General features: G+C 38.9%; 1 protein-coding gene across 6 annotated transcripts in view; it reads left to right on the top strand.

Annotated features, from left to right (window-relative positions):
• Positions 1-22,741, top strand: part of LOC127935195 (zinc finger transcription factor Trps1-like) — a 102,791-nt gene that overhangs the window by 28,936 nt on the left and 51,114 nt on the right. For all 6 annotated transcript variants that reach the window (XM_052532855.1, XM_052532858.1, XM_052532856.1 and 3 more), the window contains exons 3-5: positions 1,697-2,556; positions 5,192-6,270; positions 14,577-15,213. In XM_052532855.1, coding sequence (XP_052388815.1) covers positions 1,697-2,556; positions 5,192-6,270; positions 14,577-15,213 — 2,576 coding nt within the window. The remainder of the gene's footprint in view (positions 1-1,696; positions 2,557-5,191; positions 6,271-14,576; positions 15,214-22,741) is intronic.

Raw genomic sequence — 22,741 nt, 5'->3', positions numbered from 1 at the left:
CAACTTATCAAGTTATCTTGAGGCACACTATATTAGACAGAAACCGGGATCAAATTGTTTAGATCTGAACTGACTTGAATTGTGAACTGATTTGACTGAATCATTGAAAATCCCAGACTCAGAAGAATTCCTCACAAATCTGTTATTGCAGTGGCTTCTGGGCATGTTTATTCACCAGCTTTACACAAGAGTAATATTTAGCAGATTAAACATTTTAGAGCACAGCATAAAAAATAAAAATAAACATTTATGAGGGATGTAAAGTGTAAGTTTTTATAATTCTGGTTCTGGTTCTTCTTTCCGATTCTTGTTTCAGTTAACAATATGTTTAGTACTTTTAAGGAAGAATATTTGGAATTAAAGAAAAGTCAATTACATTGAATTTACTTCCCTCAGAAGTCTAATAATGAGATCATGTAAGATTTCAACTGAACAAATATATCTAATAAAAATGTGTTTGCACAGACTTTTTGTTAACTTTCCATGGACTGAATAGAGGCGGCACAAATTAATTCCAATAAATGTTTAATTCCGATAAGATATATAGCCAATTAAACAAAATACAAATGCAGAATCTAGAAGCATATATCATTTGTATTTATTTATTTTGCATTTATAGATTTTTGCATCTAGTGCTATATTATGGATTATATTTCTTTTTATGATACAGTAATGATAGTTAGTTTTGGATGTTTTATGACAGATTAAGGATGTAGGCTTTCAAGTGCTGACATCAGCCATTAGTTGCATCTCTTCTACCAGTCAGTCACACTCACTAGAGACATCAGTTATTTGAATACATTTCTTCAAAAGTAGTTATATGACACAGTGTCAATCTCAAATGGATAGCGCACCGCCGTGGTGTGTTAGGTGCTGTGAAGCCTGAGATTAGCAGAGTGTGGATGGTTAGAGTGTTTGAGATGCTGTGAGTGATATGACTGGGTGTGCTTATATCTGTGATTCGATTTTCAAGGCTTTTATTAACTTAGTTATGGTTAAGGTGTGGCCCCTCTGTAAAGCATGAATTGCTTTATTTAATATCCATTTGCATCACAGACTAAATGATGAAATTGCTCTCGACTGTCTGTTTGTTAAATCATGAGAAACTGTAATTGCCCTAAATTGAAACTGGCCAACACGCACACCATCCTGCAAACGCAAAATGATGTTAAACTGAGCGCTATGCTAACCCTTTCATAGAAATTCACTTCTGTGCAGTTTGTGCCAAAGGAAAGTCTAGTTAATAGTGTGATTTGCCTGCTATGAACAAACATGCATCACTTCATTGAGTTCTGCTGGAATTTTTTTTGCTATGAAACACTTTATAAATTCCACATTTTTTTTCTCTCTATCCCCTATCATCTTTGATTTTGGTAACTGATTAAAATGTGTATCCCTAAGCCACATCAGTGACATAAGTGCACAGATTTTATTCATTAAAACATCATCAACAAAGGCCGGCGCCGACATAGTCACCAATATTAGAACCTCATTGCTGTTTATGGATTGAGCTGGAAGAGCAGAACTGTTTCTAGGGCATTCCATCTCTGATTTTCAAAAAGCAAAGAACAATCGAAATGCTTTTATAGAGAGCAGAATAGGCACCATTGGCTCAAAAAAAATTTTCACACATTGAGCAAGTTTCTTGAGGAATGGCGTGTCTCTAACATTGGTCTTCTCTTTTGCTGGGTTACAGATATGGTACGAAAAAAGAATCCCCCTTTGAGAAGCTTCGGCGGTGAAGAAGAGGAGGGTGAGGCGGTGGCGGCCGAGGCCACAGGCCCAGAGAGCGGGAACGCGGGGAGCCAGGCTTCAGAGCCCGACAGGGCTGTGGGCGAAGAGCAGGAGGAACCATCCTCCCCTGGCCCCATCAAACCTGACAGGCCTGACTTGCATAACTCCAGCCACAACCTGACAGCGTCCTACTCTAGCCGCGAGAGTACTGATACAGAACCGCTGGACTCTACCGCCTCCCCAATGAACTCTGACCCAGGTGAGAGAGGAGACTGTGAAGATGACCGGAACCATCTAAAACCTAGCACCCGGTCAGGCGGTGTCATCGTACAGGGCTGCACCAGTAACGGAGAAGAGAGGGATGCCACACACAGCCCACTAGCATTGCTGGGTTCTGACAGCACTCATGGTGTGGCTGTCGAAGGCTCTATAGTCCCTCCGGTTACACTTCAACCACAGAGGCCCATTGGGGGAGCGGAGGACGCCCCTAGCCCTCTGGGAGCTGAGACGGGAGCACCTCCACCCACCTCACCTAAACTACAAGACTTTAAGTGCAACATCTGTGGGTATGGTTATTATGGCAACGACCCCACGGACCTGATCAAACATTTTCGTAAGTACCACTTGGGCTTGCACAACCGGACACGGCAGGACGCGGAGCTGGACAATAAGATTCTGGCACTACATAACATGGTGCAGTTCACAGCCCAAACACAGGCCAAAGACTCAGCGCACCTCCTCGGCCAGTCAGCTCAGAGCGGCTCAGCGGCGGAAGCAAAGTCACCCAGATCCTCCGTACTCAATGGCACCTATGACATACAGGTAACCACAAAGCAGATGAAAGGAGAAATATTGTTTCTAGATATACATATCTATTCAATACTATAATACATAATAGAAATACTAATAAATATAAAAAATACACAAAAAAACAGAATAGTAAAAAAAAAAAAAAAAAACTAAAATTTAAAGTACTCCTCAAATGTTTGGGGTTGGATTTTTGTTCTGTACAGCAAATTGAGTAAAAACATTTATAATGTTAAAACATTGTTAAAATCCTGTAAACAAAAGTACTAACCAGCACTGTTTTCAACGTTTATAATACAAATAAATGTTTATCTTGCACCAAATCAGCACATTAGAATGAATTCTAAAGGATCATGTGACACAGAAGATTGGAGTAATTGTACTGAAAGCTATTCAGCTTTAAATTTATTCAGGAATAAATTATATTTTAAATAAATATTAAAACAGAAAAAAAATATTATTAAAAGGATAAGGATTTCAAAATATTTGTTTTACTGTATTATTAAGTAAATGTAGCCTTGTTGAGTGTAAGATACTTTTTTCAGAAACATTAGTCTTACCAACATGTGTGTTTATGCATATTAGAGTTTTGCTTCATTCTTCCTGTAACCTCTATTGTAATCAAATTAACCCTCCTGTCTGCTTTGCCTGTGAAATGCAATTTGATGGTACACTTAGTTGCTTCCTATGTATAGTGTTCCAAATCAGTGACATATGAGGGCCCAGGGAAGATGCAGCCTTAGAAGGCAGCTTCCTATGTAAGAAGCAAGACGGCCTTATAGTTTTGGAGCAGTAGCCAGACCAATGGGTCATTAAGGCTTAAAAATGATGCATGCACATGCAACTGTGAAACTTAAAATTTGTCACAGACTTAACCACTAGATGGATGGTAACCGTGCATGATGCATGCAAAGTCATGCACACGCAGAAACTCCCACATTGGCTGCATTAATTCTGAAATTTTGACTAGCCCTCATAGAGTCGGTATTTGTTTGTGTGTGGTATAAAATAACTTCATGAATAAGCAATCATGCTACTCCGTTCCAACTGAAATGCAAGCGTCATTTGTCATATCACCTTGGTGATTTCTGATTTATAAAGACAAACAAAAAAAATGTGAAAGAGATTAGTCTGGATCATGCTGGCACACAGTATTTGGCTTTGTTCTGTGACTTCTGGCTGATTTATCGTAGCACTTGCCTCAGTGTATCATGTTTAAAAGGAGCATTATGAGCAGTTGCCTGCTTTGCACATGTGCATGTACTCATTCAAGCAAACACACAGTGCAGCTTAGAGTACCTGTTTTTTTTTTCTTCTAATAACACCGGCCTCAATCTTTTTCAATTCGACATCAGCCTGTCTACAAATTGTCGTAATACCGTATAAATTCTTAGGGAAAAGTTTAAATAATGAGTCTATTCAGAATTCGTTCCCAGTGGAATTTTCCATGCAGTAATATCGACGACTGTGATTTCGCATTTTCCCAATGAAAAAAGGGGGGACAAAAGAGCATAGGGACGCTGGTGAGGGGAGCCAGTGAAAACACTGGAGTCGATTTATTTTAAATGATGGGTAATGAACAGATGTCATAGTCATTTATCTGCCTAACTTTCAGCACGGTTTCACTCTCACTTCAACAATGTCATGTTTACAATTTAAGCGGCATATGTAAGTTCGGTTTTTACTAAATGAGCCAAGTTTGGAAGCATTTAGCTTTAGTCAGTGTAGGAGTGATTTAGCCCGGTTTACCAGCCAGATATAATTACTTTAATTATTACTAAATAACTGATGTAACTGTTTTGTATCTGTCATATGCATGTGTAAGAATTGTAAACGAGCACAGATTACACCAAGCAGTGGGTGTTTATTTAATCATTGCTTCAACATACAACTCAGGGGCTGCTTAGGGGGAAGGGTCTGTCTGTTCTGTGACATTATTTGAGTTTTTTGTCTGGAGCGTGACGTTGAATTCCCCACACTGCGTATGAAGCTCAAGACCTCCCACTCACACTTTCTTTTGTAACTGCCAGCTAAATATTCCATACTCTTGTATGACCAGACATCTTTTGCATCTTAAAGGTCTTTGCACAGTGAGTTCAAAATATTTGTCTGAAATTTTTGACCTCACTTTTTCTATCATGTTTACACACTGCCTCCGAAACTTTCATCAGTCAAAAAAAAAAATTAGGATCCGTTCGAATTTCTGCGTTTTCGCATCCGAAGCATGCATTTTGATAGGAAACGATGGTGAATACCAAAAAACTGAAAAACACGTGAAAATTTCGGACTCGGTGTGCAAAGAACTTAAGTCATAGATCTGTCTATACATCCAGTTACACTGATTTCAGAAATATTTTTGTTAGTTAATTTAGTGACTGACATGCATTTTAAATATATTATGTCCTATAATTTTATTTTAATCCACAATTGAATTTCAGAATATCAGAACTAAAGTTACACATGGATATTATTAATCAGAAAAGATCCATTTTGTGGCTACATGCATGGTGGCTTTACTCTTCAACTCTTATATCAGACTTCTATTTCTCTGTAATTCTCTGTAACTCATGGGTGATTGATCTTTCCCTTTATCTCATTTTCTTTCTTTGTCACCCCCCCCCCCCCCCCCCCAACTTCCCTGATCTTGCAGGTAACGTTGGCCGGCACCTTCATCGGAATCGGGAGAAAGACGCAGGACTGTCAGGGCAACACCAAGTACTTCCGCTGCAAGTTCTGCAACTTCACTTACATAGGAAGCTCCTCTGTAGACCTAGAGCAGCACTTCCTGGCCACCCACCCCAACAAGATGAAGAGTCCACCTTCTTCCAATCTCGAGGAGAAGTCCTCAACTGAACGGAAGGGGAACTGCTTTCCACGCATTGAGGCAGACGAGCAAGGGAAGTGGACCGATCGGGTGGCGGTGAGGGCCGAAGATGACACTGTGGCTGGGTACTCCGTACCAATCAGGGGTTCAGACTCCCCTAGCCGCACTGGAGGTGACCCCCCTGCAGCGTATTACTGGTGCAAGTATTGCAGTTTTAGTTGCGAAGCTACCAGTGCTTCTAAGCTTCTGGATCACTATGAGAAGAGACACGGTCAGGCGGCCATTAGAGAGGGAAGTCCAGAGGAAAGGGACAGAAAGACCCATGACGGAGACTCCCACTTATGGAAAAATGAGAAGACTGGAGCAGCGAGCGACCCAGAAACGGTAGTAACCAGTTACAACTGTCAGTTCTGTGACTTCCGTTACTCCATGACTCACGGTCCGGATGTCATCGTCGTGGCTCCTCTTTTGCATCACTACCAACGGGCTCACAGCATTCACAAGTGCACCATCAAACATTGCCCCTTCTGTCCCCGTGGGCTCTGCACTCCTGAGAAGCACCTGGGGGAGATTTCCTATCCCTTTGCTTGCCGTAAGAGCTCCTGTTCGCACTGTGCTCTACTTCTGCTGCAGCTAACAGCTGGAGGGACCACTACCCCATCCCCGCCAGCTCCCCGAGCGTCCGTCACCCATCAGTGTGACCAGTGCCCGTTCACCTCGACTGATATTGACTTGCTTCTCTTGCACTATGACAGCACCCACACCTCAAACACCTCCCTGGAAGTCAAACCTGAGGAGGAGGGATCAGGGGATGCAGGGCCAGGGCGGGACCATCCCGGAGAGTACACCTGCACTAAGTGCCATTTCTTCACTGAAGTGGAGGAGGAGATCTTTCGTCACTACAGGTAAAATCACATAATAAATCAACTTTTTTTTTGAGCATCCTTACTGGGTTTATTGTTATCGTTTTTGTTTTCAAAACTATATGTGATATATGTGACTCGTATCTGTATCGTCTGTGCTGTGAACATGAATGATACCTCAAATTACACTGCTTGTTGGTTAGAGGTAAATTCAGTTTATGGAGAGACCTGAACTATATCTAGGGGTCTTAAGGGAGGACTGTTTATTTAAAATAAATAGATAAAATTTTATTATTTAGCATAAGATTGCATCGTTTTAACTCTGTTCATTAATTATAAAAAAATAGTTATTTTATGATTTATTATACATTTTTATATATTATAAATAAAATAAAGTTAATATATTGTAGAAAATGACCATTGGACAGATCCAGCAAGCTTGTATTAAACTGTTTTTTTTTTTTAATAATTTTTTTATTATGTTTTATTTATAGAAGTATTATAAAGGTCCATAATTTGTTTACTTATTTCAACTAATTCCTCTCTTTTGTTTTTGCTTTAATTTAAAGTACTAACTAAATCTTAACCAAAACAAAAAAAAAAAAAAAAAAAAATTATAAACTACTAACACTGACAAAGTTACTAAAACTTTAAAATGAAAATGAAAAATGTAAAAATAAAAAGATGAAAGATTAATGATATTATGTATATTTAATATTTCAATATTTTATTATTGTAGCAAAAGGCATAGCACTGGATAGTGAAAGCTGCTGTTGATCATAGCCTGCAAGTCTGTGTTACACATTTGTTTCTGTGATGGCGGTTTTGCTTTCATACTGATAGGTAACAGGTTTTCCTTTTTTTTTTGCACTTAACTTGAAGCGACCGACACAGCTGAATAAACGGAAAATGTTAAATGTAAGGGAATAACTTTTCCTGCAGCAGTCATTGGATTTCATTTAGCTTGTCTTGAGACCAGGTGCGTAGATGTAAATGTGCGCACTTCGGTGTTTGTTTGCGTGTGTGCGCGCGCGCATGCATATGTCTGTTAAGTGTGTACATTTTGGAACTATTATTACCTTTCTATATTCTTTTTTTTCACCAGCTGTGTGGTATGTACAGCGCAGATTAGTATGGCTCTGCTTTACCTTAACATAAGATCTCAATTACTCTCCATTTTCTGCCAGAGTTTACAGGCATGTCTACATGTGCTGGTTTGAATTTATTGATAAAAATGAGTTTACTGCACCACTGAAATCCATATGTCCGCTTGAGTTTGGCACAGTAGAAAGAGAACAGAAAATGCACTTTTCTAAATCTAATATAAGTGTTGTGTAAATACACCAAACCACCTCAATGCCGCATATGTTTGATTTTACAGCATATTGTGCCATATTATGTGCAGGAACTTCTGAGCAGTTTTACTACTGATACTACTGATGTTTACATTAAAAAAAAAATGAACCCAATAACAAAACTGTAATACAAATTGGCAGTATCATGCATGTACAATATATTTGGTATTAATGCATTTATGTGTATTTAAGTATTTTATAAAAAAAAAATATATATACACAATTTAAAATCTTAAATATTGAATCTTTTTTTTTCTTTTTTTTTGTTTAATCAGTATTTATTAAAATGTGTTTTAACAATTCTGGTACCAATTCCATTTAATGATTATGTTTCCTAAACTATGATGGGGTTTTAGTACCATTTGAAAAACAAAAAAAAGCAAACAAATATATAAAATAATAATAATAAAACCCTTAAAGATTTCAAAACATGAGATTACAGTTGTAATATTATACAAAACAAATAGGGTCATAGGGAAGTCATAGGGTCATAAGTGTGATGGAGAACAGTAAACTAAATCACATTTATCAATAAATATATAAATATAAATATTCATATATATAAGTATATACTTTTTTTTTAAGCACCGGACACAAGTTCAATTTGAGCTATTCTAGAAGTCAGTGGAAATGAATGTTGTGAAAGATAAATTTGGTTTCTATATATATATATATAACCTGTTTTGAATAGGAATCGATTCTACATGCATAAGAGCACACATACATTGTTGTAGGACAAATAAGTCATACATAACTGCATAACAGGTACAGTTTTCCTACTATTTCAACTTTTTCTGTAATTGCACACCTTCACATTTTGTTAAATGATCATTCATCTAATCTGATTTGTCAAAGATCTTGGCGAAGGAATCATTTGTCAAGTTGGCACTCATGTCAGGAAAGACTGAATTTTAAGACCTTATAAACCCACCTGTCCCCTAAGGAACATGTGTGAAGGTTTTTGTGCATTTGAGCCTTGAGTGACGTCCATCATGCTCAAGCTGCCCGGGGCTGGTTGTTTCAGGTGGACGTGGAGCAGAGTGTTTTCATCCTGTGTGTGCGGCCTTTCTGAATAAGGCACTGTTTGTATTCCGAGCCCACAGCCTGGAACAGGCAAGGAGAGAGCCAAAATCAGACCTGTATGGCCTCCCCGGAGAGCTCCTGCTTCTCTGCTCAGTCCGAGTGTGTGTGTGTGTGTGTGATTGAGAATTGCGTGTCATATTTTGTTTTTAAACCATTTTTCCCTAAAACACACACACACATACACACACACACAGACACACAGAGACATATATATTGCTCACTAGCCTCACGAGCAGTATGAGAATACTGTATACACTTGAAGTACACTAGATTTTATAGTCTAGGCTACTGCGTGTATGTTTTTTGCATTGTGTCCTCTGTGTTATTGTATGAACATCTGTGTCATGGTATCCCATTTCATTGTGTTGAAGCTTTCTTGACCTCTGTGTGTGTGTGCGTGCAAACGATTGTGTGGTCTGAGGAATCACTGCTACATAATATTTCCAGCATGCGTATACGTCTCTCCTGAATACTTCGCTATAGTGTAGATTTATGAGCAGAATCCTGCCGTCTCGTCTCTAAACAGCCACCCACCCACCACGAACACGAACCTGATATCGATGCCGTAGCCTCCCACACCGTGTGCCCACCCGATCCACTGCACACTCAATATATCACACTGCCCTCCAATTCCGAATCGGGAGACCTTTTACGTGCAGGAGCTGAAACTGCGAGAATATACTGCATTGGATTCTGGACATGCTGGTTTCAGACATTGTGGGAGTCACTCAGAAAGATGAAGCGTGCAATGTCTGCACATCTTTTAAATGCATTGCTTGGATAAACAGGTAGTCCCACCCTCAAACGTATGCCATTGGCTGAGTCGCAGTCCTTCAGCTACAGTGAACACATTATATACTTCTTATTGATTCTGCAAGTGGTGACAAATGTACACACAAGTAGTTATATGAAGTCGTTTTCATTTAGCTGAAAACCGAAATGAAGTTTTAGTAATTAAATTGGTGTAATTGACCTTGGCATGCTGTTAAGTTTGTGATGTTCACAGATGATAAATTAAACCAATCGTAGTAAAGTCAAAAGTTGATATTTCAGCCAGACAGATTTGACATATTTGGTTGCTAGTACCATATATGCCTCTCTTTTACTCGTTAAGATGCATTTTGATTTGTCTTTTTTTTTTTAAGGTTTCTTTTTATGTTACTTAAATAATTATATGGATGTGATCCCTTTTTAAAAGTTGTCTACTGCTCATTGTATTACTGTTAGTACAGCACTATTTCAACGTTGTTGTTTTATTCAGCGCTTTGAATTTGAATATTGCTGCTTTGGCATCATTTTTGTTCACATTAAGGTGCGTCCACACTGCTGACGTGTTTGTGTTGTAGCTTGTTTACATTATGTACATGACATAGATATTGAAGCAGGCATATTGTGCCATCAGTGAAATGCTAATAAGACTGAAACTAAAAAGTATTTTTTCCTACAATTTCAGAATGATATCCATTTTGAGGGTGGAAAGAGACTGATAAATTTCAGTGCAGTTATAATAACCGTTGAAATGAATATGTTTGATGTGTAACTCTAGTGTGCAAGCACCTTTGTTTTACTTCTAAGCAGTGTCAGTTTACTGAATAAGTCTTCACGTGTGTACCTCATTTATTGCACAGTGTTTTGAAGAATATATTTCTTTTTTATTTCTTTGGTAATAAGGGCTCCTTATTTTCTGTTGGGGACCGAATGAGCTGATGAGCTTGCATTTCAACCCCTTTACTGTGATTTTTCTGTCACCCAGTCAGGTAAGCAGCAGGCTGTGCTGTACCCATTTTTTCCATTTCCTGTGTAATGTCATGGGGATGGTGTCAGTTACGCCTTTGCTCTGCTCCGCGTCCTGTAAAATGGTAGTATTGAGCGGGTGTGTTGGTGCATAGCTAAAGGGCTTCATTTTCACAAGCGCAAATTACTGCCACTCAGTGCCGTTATTGACATCGATATAGGTTCTCATCTATTTTTTCATGTTTTCAAGTATTTCCCCCTTAAATTGATAATGTTGTTTTGATGCTTTCAAAAATGAAACTGGAAAAAGATCACATATAACCTGTGATTACAATTAAATCGAAAGTGTCGAGGAAATTATAGTGTAGGTGGTAGGCAGCATTAAATTTTGTTCGGTACATAATCTCACAAACTTGCGCTCATGCAGTTTTGAATGATAACATGACATTTGCTGGCTGTGCTGAATGCTGAGCCTTTATACAGTTATTACCGCTCTGCCTCAGTATGAGATGGGTGGAAAGACAAACTCCCTGCTACCGTTTTAGCTCTTTCTTGTGACCCAGTCAAATGAAGTAACCTGCTTTTGCTACCTGCTTTTTAGAGTTGTGAATCAAGGAGAAAAGGCAGCAAGAAAATGCCATGTCTAGGCTGATTTAAATCCTTTGAAGTCATCGAACCATCACCATGAAGTTGTCATCGTCTCTGAAATGCCAGTTGATGAGTTGTGTTACAGGCTCTGTCTATTTCCTTCATGCTTGTAAAGGATTTTTGGGTTTTGAGTTATTAACTTTTTGAACTATTCATTGTGTTAATTATGCTGCTCATTAGTTATGGTTGTGAGCTGTCAGAACTATTAACACACCTCCCATTGTGACGTAATCAGGCAAATTCCGACAAATGACGGAAGACTGACATTTCCCACAGGATCTGACCCGACAGCTTAAATTATACAAAATAATTATAAGATCACTATTGTAAATCAGGTTAAATCAAGGAGATCATTAAAACATTTGTACCTCATTATCAAGCAGATCCAGCTGGGATTAACACTTTGTTTCGTTTTGGGTCTTAATGTGTTGTTGTTGTTTTTTACATCACAGGAAATGTGACAACCTGTCAGCATTTTAATGAAAACTTATTTGATGAAACTATCATAAATATTGGTGTAATGCACTGTACTTGTGATAGACATTAGCAGATGTTTTCAGAAATCAGGTTTCATTATTTACTTAGTTTATTTAAATGAAGGTTACACAAGGGGAATTGTTTTTGTTGATGCTTGCTTTTTAGGTTAATTCATGTTATCTTTACATTTATCTTGACATTTAAGGAGAAATATATTAATTTCATCATTAAACAGACTTGCAAAGAAAACAAATAGTAGTAAAATTAAAAAAATAACTTTGTTTTATCCGTTTCAGTACATTTTAAAATGCAGTTTATTGTTATGTTTTTAATATGGCAAAGTTGAATTTTTAGCAGCCATAAGTCAAGTCTTTAATGTCACATGATCATTCAAAAATAATTATAATATGCTGATTTTGGAAGAAATATTCTAATAAATTTTGGAAAACTTCATATCCCCCCCCCCCCCCCTCTCGGGATTCTTTCATGAATAGAAGGTTAAAAAGATCAGGATTAATTTGACACATATATTACTGTCACATATACTGTATATGTGATGTTGTGAACTGAACTCTACTGAAGTTTAAACATTAAAACATTTACTGCTGATTTAGAAAAGTGTCATTTAGATGTTTTAGAAAATATAACATTACATTTGTGCAAATAATGGGACTCTCAATGTAAGATATGAACCTGTATGATTAAGTCCATGAAGGCTTTGCGTGTTAGAATAGAAGTTTCACATCAAGTACTCCATGTAAAAACGTCACCGTTAACAGAACTCCTGCCAGAAAACAATCAGTTCTGGGTTGCAGGGTTTGACACACGTATTTATGCTCCGTGTCAGTGACCAAAGAATACGATTTGTTTTGGAAGCAGCCCATACTTTGTTGGAAAACACTTGAGTCTTGGTCGGTGGTGGTGGGGAAAGCTAGTTTTGTCTGGTACTGATTAATGATAACTGAATGAATCTGTGTGTCTGTCGCTTACGGTAACTGGTCCTCATAAAACAACTTCACAGAAGTTTAAATGGCCTTCAGATGTGTAGATGTTTTTCTTTAAATGACTTTTACCTAAAATATAGCAAACAAAACGCGCAGTTATGTTGTTTTTTGGACTTTGCAAAGTAATATTTGGATGTGTGTATCTAATGTTTTTTTCCTCCTGAGATCTAAACATTGTGTTGTCTGTAATCAGGGCTACATGCAATGGATTGTAGGCTTTCTCACACCTCACCGGTCGCTGGAGTGCACCAATGTTTGATCTGCCCCTGCCTTCGTGTACCTAAGGGGAGCAAATTACAGAACTGCATGCTGGGAAAGTCAGGCAGCAGCAATGATGAAAAGCACTTTTACCACTCCGTCCCTCCTTTGGTGCTTAGAGGGGCAGACATGGCATCTAGCTGTTTTGCTCTCTTTCTTCTTCTCTTGCTTTTTATCCATCCTCGTTCGATATAGTGTCAGATTGTGAGAGGCTGTTTACTGGGTAACAGATATCAGAAATATTTGTGTTTATTTGTTTTTTTCCACAATATAAAAAAAATCTTACACTGATATTCAGCTTGAAGGATAGGGCTCTAGTGGGCATTTGTGGTAACACCAGACAGCTTTCGTTGCCCAAAGAATGCACTCTGTGTTTGACTGGGATGGATAAAAGTAGAAGAAAGAGAGCAAAACATCTAGATGCCACATGTATTACATTTAGCCAGATTTCTATACACAAGTACACGAACACACTTGTAGAATTCTGTGTTTGTGAAAGTTTACATTGTCAGTCACATCCTATTTTATGTTGTTTTGCTTTATATTTTTGTGTTTTTGTCAGGATTCTATGATGAATACAAATTTACGAAAACAACATTTATTTAAAAAAAAAAAAAAAAGAAAAAAAAGCTTTTGTAACAAATGGATGTACTGTAACTGCCTTTACTGTTTTCGATCAATCAAAGGTGTACCTGCTAAATAAACAACAACAACAAAAAACTAAAAACTTTTGAACCGTTTATAATATTTCCTCCTAGGTGCACGTAGTTTCAGTCCCATGTCTAAAGTAATTTGTATTTAGTTTTATTGGGCAAGTCATATTTTATATTAAGGAGTATTACTGAAGCACAGTGTGTATTTGTACAGTGGTTCTATAATCAAGAAGCTATTACAAAGTAACATAAATGGCAGTGTTTTTTTTTTTTTTATAAATATGATTTTGTTCCCCAGAATAATTCCAAAAGAAGCCGGAGAACTGCACTAAATCTTTCCATTTCCAGTTCCCAGTGAAATGTCATGGTTCTGTTGGACTCACTAGATAACAGCACTCTTGAAACGCTTCTTAGATTTAAGAAATTGTTGTATAACTTACTATACAATATCATATGAATTGTTATTATTATTATTATTGTTATTATTATTTCATTTATAAATGATCTTGGCAAAGGGTATTAATAACTTGATTTGACCTTGAACGTTCAACACTAAGGACTTTCTACACATCTCATTCAGTGAAAATCCTCCATTGTGGTACAGTTAGCACTTACAGCCAAACCCATCAACGAAAGGCCATTGTCCAAGCACATCTACTGATGCATGCAAAATAAACATAGTTTTTTGTGGGTGGAGTACATTTCCCCATACTTCTCTGACAGTGGTCAATTTCAAACAGGAAGTACAAGCTTATATAAAATCACTGGTGTTTCTGTAAAGAATGTCACAATAATTTACCTAAAGGATAGCAGACTGTTCATTTAGCTTTCCTTTGCGGAGAGTTTGGAGCAGCTCTTTGTTTCCTTTATTTGGAATAGAACAAAGAGCCATTATGCAGACGAAAATAGCTGACTAAACTGTAATTACACAGCATTACAGGGATTCAGACCAAGCTCAGGGGGACAGAGTCGTCAGATAAGGAGAAAGTACACATATTCAGGATGTGAATTAGTCTTTTGTCTCGTAGATGGCTCTCTGTGGGCCAAATAGCATAGTAGTATGCGAAACGACTGTTTTATTCACGAAGAATGATATAGATCATGATTGTTGAGACCATCTCTTATACTCTTTGCAGGAGAGTTCATGGCTGCTGTCGTTGTCGGCATTGTAGTTTCACTGCCACGGACACCACGGCGCTGCTGGACCACTTTAACTCCGCCCACTGCCAGGACTCTGCGGATCCAGCCTCTGCTCCTGCCAACGGCTGCTCTGCTCCCTCAACCCTCCGCATCAAAGAGGAGAGCAAAGGTGATCTGAAACTCTATAGTCTGGTGCCCACAGTGGGCAGCAGAGCCGAGCCGCTTCCCGGCTCAGAGGTCGTGAAGAGTGAGGCCCAGGATGAGAAGGAGAAAGGCTGGGTTGAAGCGCTGGGACCTGTGACTGGCAGTGGAGTCCGAGGTGGGGAACAACATGCGCAGAGCCTGGTGTGGGTGCCCAAAGAACGTGCAGGGGAGATTCTTAGGGGAAGCCCAGCCCCGTTCCCCCAGGCCACACTGGGTCTACTGAATGCTGTGGTAGCTGGGGTAAAAGACCAGCAGCAGAAGGGGGCGACCATGCTTAGAGACTCATCAGGACTGATCTTCAGCCTCAGCGCAGATGCTAAAGGCTACCTGCCAGGGACACCAACTAGCGGTGCAGAGAAAGCCGGGCAGCAGTACCCAAGTTCTACCGACGGCAAGAGCTCCAAGGAAGAGTCTCAGTCACTCTTAAGGGTAAGCAATGTTTCAATGCCTGTCCACTCTTTCTAAGTCTTTTCAGAAATATCTGAATTTCTTTTTCAGTTTTTAAGCCATGTGACCAGGCTCAACAGGATTTCTTTACCGCTGCTGCCAGATTTCTTTTTTTCTTGCTCTGCTAATTTTTTCACTGGCTTCATTACACAAACAAAGCAAGCAAACAGATAGACAGACAAATAAATAAATAAATAACATAAATGTATTGCTAAAAAAAACCATTGAAAAATAATTATAATTATACAGCTTATATTAAAATATAACAATGATAATAATAGTAATAATAATGGTTGATTATGTTAATTGTATTGCAAATATAATTATATTTTTATATTTCTATGTAATATTTTGTTTAATTATATAATTTGTATAAAATAATAATAAATGCACACAGTTGTTTTTTTATATTAAACATTTTTTATAATAATAAAATAAAGGAAAAAATGTTGTCTGTACAATAAATTGTACAAATGATTTAATGAGTGTATGTACACGACCAACAGGTGTGGGATGTATTGACCGCATTTCACTGACCTGTTTCCAACACTGGCCATCCATCCTTGTTTTTGGGTTTCTCTTATTATGGAGCAGCAGTGTCCATGACGCTGAAGAGTTTTCAATTGCTTCTCCATTCCTTTCATACTACTGCTGGGGTGGGATCTATGTAAGGCTTAAGTTGTTTGTGTGTGTGTGTGTGTGTGTGTGTGTTGGTCTGTGTGATCGTGGGTTTTAATGAAGTCAGTATGTGCAGAGACCCTCTGCAGCTCAAAAGCCTGGCCAGACTAATTGAAGTGGTTAGAGAGCTGCAGACACAATAACAGAGCCATTGTGGTCCTCAATGCTTAGAGACAAAACAAAACCAAAAACTGGAACATATACTTTACCTGAACTTTGGATAGTGGACTAAACACTCAAATCCAACGGAAAGACCTCTTCCCATGGCGCTGGATTCATGAGTGATGGATGCAGCTGGCGTTGTGCCCTGTACCCTCAGAATTTAGATTGCACTGCACACCTCAGTGAAGGAAATTATGACCGATACACTTTGTGAGGAATCAGTGCTCTGCTTAATCTGGCCTGGTGGATTATGTCATTAAAATAGCTCATACAAGAGATATTATTACCTCTTTCTTAAATCACTGTATTCATAGATATCACACTATTCTTTTCACTATTTCTTTTCATTAAGGGAAGTCGTGGCCTAATGGTTAGAGGGTTGGACTCCCAATTGAAGGGTTGTGAGTTCTAGTCTCGGGCCGGACGGAATTGTGGGTGGGGATAGTGCATGAACAGCTCTCTCTCCACCTTCAATACTACGACTTAGGTGCCCCTGAGCAAGGCATCGAACCCCCAACTGCTCCCCGGGCGCTGCAGCATAAATGGCTGCCCACTGCTCCGGGTGTGTGCTCACAGTGTGTGTGTGTGTGTTCACTGCTCTGTGTGTGTGCATTTCGGATGGGTTAAATGCAGAGCACAAATTCTGAGTATGGGTCACCATACTTGGCTGAATGTCACTTCACTTCACTTTCATTTTTAATGTTTCACTTTTAACAGTAGTAGTAGTTTTCTGTCACGCAAGAACAGCCTAATCAAAGGTAGCCAAGAGAGTTATAGAACAAAACTACCATTCGTTCACAGTCCGTTATCAATTAACTTGCAGTTAGTGAAGGCGGGCTGGGTAGAATCACGCCGAATGACAAACCAGAACCGCTGTTTTTTCTTGCGTGCACACATATGATCCCAGTTCTCTCAGACAGGCCGTGATCAGTTAGTTGTCTTTATGCCTGAATTGTCAAATACAAAGGGAAGGTAAAGTGAAGGTAAACAGGTTGTCGAAAACTGGATATGTGTCAGTTTATTACATCCATGCATTCTTAAAGGGACAGCAGCCTAATTAAATACCCGTCTGTGTCATGAATGTTAACTAAACAACAAATAATGTTAAATAAAGTATACGTTTCAAATAAACCTACTGTATTTGACAAACAAGTTTATTTAATTTGTATCTCTATCGAATTTGTCTTAGGATTAGTAATTTGATTCTTTGATTCTTCTTTTTTTGTACAACAAAAATAACTCTAGATACTGTATTTTTCGGAGTATAAGTCGCACCTGAGTATAAGTCGCATCAGTCCAAAAATATGTCACGATGAGGAAAAAAAAACATGTATAAGTCGCACTGGACTATAAGTCGCATTTATTTAGAACCAAGAACCAAGAGAAAACATTACGGTCTACAGCTGCGAAAAGGTACTCTATGCTGCTCAGTGTAGACTACAGGAGACTGAGCAGCATCTCTGGCAGCATAGAGCGCCCTCTGGTGGCTGTAGACGGTAATGTTTTCTCTTGGTTCATTTCTCTAGGTTCATTTCAAATAAATTTTGATAAATAAGTCGCACCTGACTATAAGTCGCAGGACCAGCCAAACTATGAAAAAAAGTGAAATGTAAAACAATGACCTGTACATAATGGCTGTCTTATATCGGTAGCAATGTATTTGTGTTTGTCATCTGGCTTCCGATATTCCTAAGTCTCTTCCTTCACATGGTGAATCTGACACAGTGGCTTCAGCTGCAAGGAAGCATGTGTTATGATGAGCATATAAAAATCGGGACGTATAATGTCTTTAGTGTCACTGTGATTTGGGTAGTGATTCGGGTTTTTTCATGCAGTTCTTAAAAGTGAGCATGCAAAAAACGGCAGACGGAGACTGCTTAAAGATGCACAGCTAGTGAAAACAAGAGTTCTACAAAGGCTTTTTCATGTAATGCATTCACTGTCTGACATGAAGCAGAATTAGGCTGTGGTTAAATGTTTTTCTCCAAACTCAAGGTCGTGCGATGGTGTGGATTCAACAGCTTGGCAGTGTATTCTGTGTATTTATATATACGTTAAAGCTCCATGTTCCTTTTTGATCACCAAGTCGGCTGACAGCGAGAAGGAGTGGCTCTCCCTCAATTTTCTGACATGATTTCCGTTCACTACCCTTCTTGTTTGCCTATGTTTTAAGTCGGTCCTTTAAATGCAGAGCTCTGAGTAACAAGAGGCCCTTGCTGGGAATCGTTCCTTCATGTGCATCTCCCATCCAAAAGGCATCATTGATGTAACACGCTGGCCCAAAAAGAAAAGGAAGTCAATGGGAATGGGGTTTGCAAGCCATACGTCCTCCCTGGATGGTTCTGGAAACCGGTTGGCAGGAGAAGAGGGCAGGGCGTGGTACGTTCAGTGGTTAAGTCATTAGGCTAGGCGTGTCAGTGAGTGTGTGAAAGCTTCGGGGTGGAGGTGGAGGCCTCTAGCCCTCAGGAAATGTTGAATCAGAACATTTTTTTGGGACTGCTAGGGCTTAATGGGACTCAGAAGGAATCTGAAGTCCGTCACAATATTTTTTGAGTTACCATGACTTGGCGTATGAGTCATCTATCGCATTATAAAACGCAGCTCAGCCAGGGAGGGGTTCCTTATCAAAGAACCTGAAGAACCCAGTCTGGAGCCAAGGCTCAGACCTGTTTCAGCACTCAGATCTGGAGAGGAGATTGATAACTGAGACGGAGACTTTGTGATGAAGGGGTTTGGCTTGGGAGTTGCCTTTTTAGAATCCAGAAGAGATTTTTTCTTTCATGTTCTTCTTGGATTTTGTTGCATATTTGATAATGAAAACTTATTTAGTGGCATAAATATTGATCTACTGTCTTTTTGAATTGTGAAAAAAAAAAGTGTTATAATTATAAACCACTTTTTGTTTCTCACGTTTAGCTAACATTTATTAGTTGATTGCAGCAATAAAAAAATAAAGATCTGCAATGCCTACAATATTATCATCTTCCATCCTCCCACTTAGTGACTAAGTTACCACAACATTGTAAAAGTTGATAGAGTGGGATAAATTAAAAATTTGAGTTTAGTTTATGGAACGAATTTATTTTTGACCTGGCTTTTAAAATGGCAAATAAAATGAGCCTTTAAATCACAATGAAAATAAAATGTGTTTTTTTGATTGTTTTTTTTCCAAGTTTTTATTTGAGTCGATTCGATTTTTGTGACTCTCCAAAGAATATGTGATTTCATCTAATCTGGGCTTTTACATTTAGAATATTAAACTAATGACACTGTATGATGGTAATGAACATAATTTTCCCTCAACATAAATCATTGAGAAAAATGGTAAGGGATGTGGAAGTCAGCTTTTCTTGTGGAGCAGAATTTTGTGTCATTTTTGTCCTTTGAGACATAACCATTGTATTCATTGCATGTCAATGCATTGTTTGATTCATGTTCAAATCTATATATTAATACTATATCTAATCTATATACATCTGTACATTAACGGTAAGAAAGGTCATTGTATTTTAAGCAGTCTCTAGAAATCTCCCTTTTCTCTAATGTCTTAAATTGATGATTAAACAATATGCCTCCCTATTTTTTAAATGCCTGTTTGCCCTTGACTCTGAATTCCAGCTTCCTCCTGTCTTGCCACATACCCATAGAGAGGCATTCTGTCCCTGTGGCAGCGTTCGGCCTGCTGGCCCGTTACCGGCGTCGCCTCATGTCAGAGCTCATTATTCCTGGTCCAGCGTTCTCCTGCATGCTACCCAGAATCTGCCTGCTGGCGCCTTCTCTAGCCTGTCCAGCGATCAGCAATTAACCCCCCGATGCATTGTGGCTGAACTCTGCCACACAGTCATTGTTTAGGGTTGTGTTCAAAAGGTACGCTTTTTTTTGCAGCTGACCTCCTGCCAGTTGCAGGTCACGTTAATTGCCCCAGATAGATATTCCCGCTGTGCTTGGTGCTGGCATTGGTCAACCCCTGGAGCAAACGGATATGCTTTTTCATCTGTGAAGACTAATCATGCGGTTATCCTTTTATGTAGTTTCTTAGAACTTCAGCATCTCTAAAGTTAATCCTATTGTTATTACATAATTAAGCCTCCAGCCACAACCCTGCAGATCATACTGAACTTTGCTCCCAGTGGTCTCTACTTAGACTTCGCAAACTTCATCTTCTGTCTTTGTAGCACTGAATAGCATTCAGCTAGTGTTGCATGAAGATCTTCAGAATAGTGTTTGATGTGATTTGCATCAGCCCGACCTTCATTACCTGTTGTGTTTTATTATTTTGAGAATGTATTTTTTTTAAACCCCTAAAAGTCAACAGATGTGAAGGATGACTGATTGAGAACATATTAAAAAAGTACTGATTTAATTGGTAGGTTATCAGGAGATGTTTTACTACTGCCTTTTAAATTATTTTATTTGTTTATTTATTTATTTTTAGTTTCATTTTCTGTTATTTTAGATTCATAAAAAATATATATTGTATATTTTTAAATGAATAAAATAGATAAAAATAATTTTATTAATGTATTTATTATTTTTACACATTTATATAATTAAAGCTATACAGTTTTATATACTATACAAATGTAAATATAATTCTATACTTCTTTTTAAATGTGACAGCCAAAGTCCAAAACTCCTACAAGGTCAGTGACGATCTGTTTGTGTCATATTATGTGAGAGAAGGCATGTGAAACCAAACTAATGGCTTTCAGCTCCATTTTTTTTTCTTCACCTATTTCCTTTTGTTTCTCTTCATGTGTGGTCAGCTTCCCTGGAACGTTTTCCATCCCAGATTCCTATTTAGATATGATTCTGACCACATTTGATCCCAATCTGACACCAAGCCTGGCTGTGGATTCCAGAGTCCAGTGCCGCCTTGCCCACGTCAAAGAGACAGGAGCCCCTTTTTGTTCCTTAATGAATACAATCTGCTGTTGAATTTTTGCTGAGTGTTGGATTAACTGGGCCTTTGAGGAAGGTGACATTCACTGTTTTCTCCCTTCCTTTCCCAATTTTTTCACATGCTTTTCCCCAACACCCAGTTCCCTCTTTGGATTTATAGTTTAGTTGAGTTCAGGCAGGCAGTTAGTTCACATTTAACATACCGTATGGATAGACAGCAGGAAAGGAACGTTGTGGAAAGAGGAATAAAAAGGGGAAGGTGTCTGGGTAGCTGCTGATTAGCTTCTCTTTACAGTCTAATGAAGAGACGGCTTACCTATTATTCTGCTGTATATAAGGTGCCAGGCTTCAGGAGACGACACTGGTTCAGTAATGAGTTGTGGGGAAGTTTTGGCCTAATGGTTAGAGAGTTTGACTTCTAACCCTAAGGTTGTGAGTTCGAGTCTCAGGCCGGCATTAGTGTCCCTTGTTCACGGTGTGTGTGTGTGTGTGTGTGTTTGTGTGTGCGCACTTTGCATGGGTTAAATGCAGAGCACGAATTTTGGGTCACCATACTTGGCTCTATGTCATGACACTTTTACTTTCAAAGTCTGTCATCTGGTTGCGATGCAACAGCAAGCTCAGTAGCAAGGGATAAGGGGGAGGAGCCAGAGGTCTCTAAACAAACACAAACACAAGACAGCTGTGCTTGGCAGCCAGTAAATGTGTGATTACCTCGCAGAATGGGGCAGGCACATCAGGCAGGTGAGGCACAGGGGTGCACAATGACATTAAATCCAACAGCTGTTGTATAACCCAGGTAGCCTCTTCTCTAAGAATGCTTTACCAATCCTGTTCTGTGAAGTTAATGGCATGTTTGAGCAGCTGTGTGGATGAATGTGGGAGATTATGTATTAATTTCTGCTTTGGTGTATCCATGATATGGAGTGGCAGAAATTGGAATGATTGGTGGCACAGGTGAGGAGGGTGAGATGCTTCGTACCTTTCTGCAGACAGATGGTTTCTCCCTGGGGAGCCTCCCTCCCTCACCTTTCTCCACCATTTCTGCTATGAAAGACTTCTGTCTGGGTATCTTGCTAATAAGGCAGCCCCTTTGTGTAGCTCCTCGAGTGTATGGCGGCTAGAGCTTCCCATTTCCCTATTCCCTACGTCGGCTCGGGAGCATTTCCGTGGTTTTAGAAGGGTTGCCAGCTTGCTGCCCATGTCAGCTCCTAGTCAGAATTGCCGTTTCCAGGACCCCAAGTTTTGCAACCCCTTCAGGTGAGAACAACCGAGCAACCGGTGTCATTTTCTCCTGCTGATCCCCAAAATACCAATTCATTTCTTTCAGTCAGGTTTCCCTGCACAAAACCGAAGGAACTAGCAACTCATTTCCCCTAGCACTTTGTGTCCACATGTCTCTGAATGCACGATTACCCATTGAGTATCAAAGAGGGATAGTGGCTTAGGAACAGTATGCTTTGATTACAACAAGCATGTTCTTCATTAAGGATCTATTAGATTCTGATTTGCATATTGATGATGCATATGGATATAAATATATATATTGTAATTTTAGGTCAAAGGCTTGTTTGGATACTGCACAAAGGACAACATTTTTGTTTCTTTAAGATGGTTCTAGAACGAGAACACAAGAGGAAGCGTTTTCCTTCAAAATAATTGTTGGTGTATTATGCAGTTGAATCAGTTATGCAGGAAAAATCGTACACTGAGCAGGATTTCATTATGATATGGTGTATTACCTGGAGCAAGTGTAACATTGGTTTAA

The sequence above is a fragment of the Carassius gibelio genome, chromosome A19, assembly GCF_023724105.1.
Source record: "Carassius gibelio isolate Cgi1373 ecotype wild population from Czech Republic chromosome A19, carGib1.2-hapl.c, whole genome shotgun sequence".
NCBI classification, from domain to species: domain Eukaryota; kingdom Metazoa; phylum Chordata; class Actinopteri; order Cypriniformes; family Cyprinidae; genus Carassius; species Carassius gibelio.
This window is presented reverse-complemented; position numbering and strand designations above follow the sequence as displayed.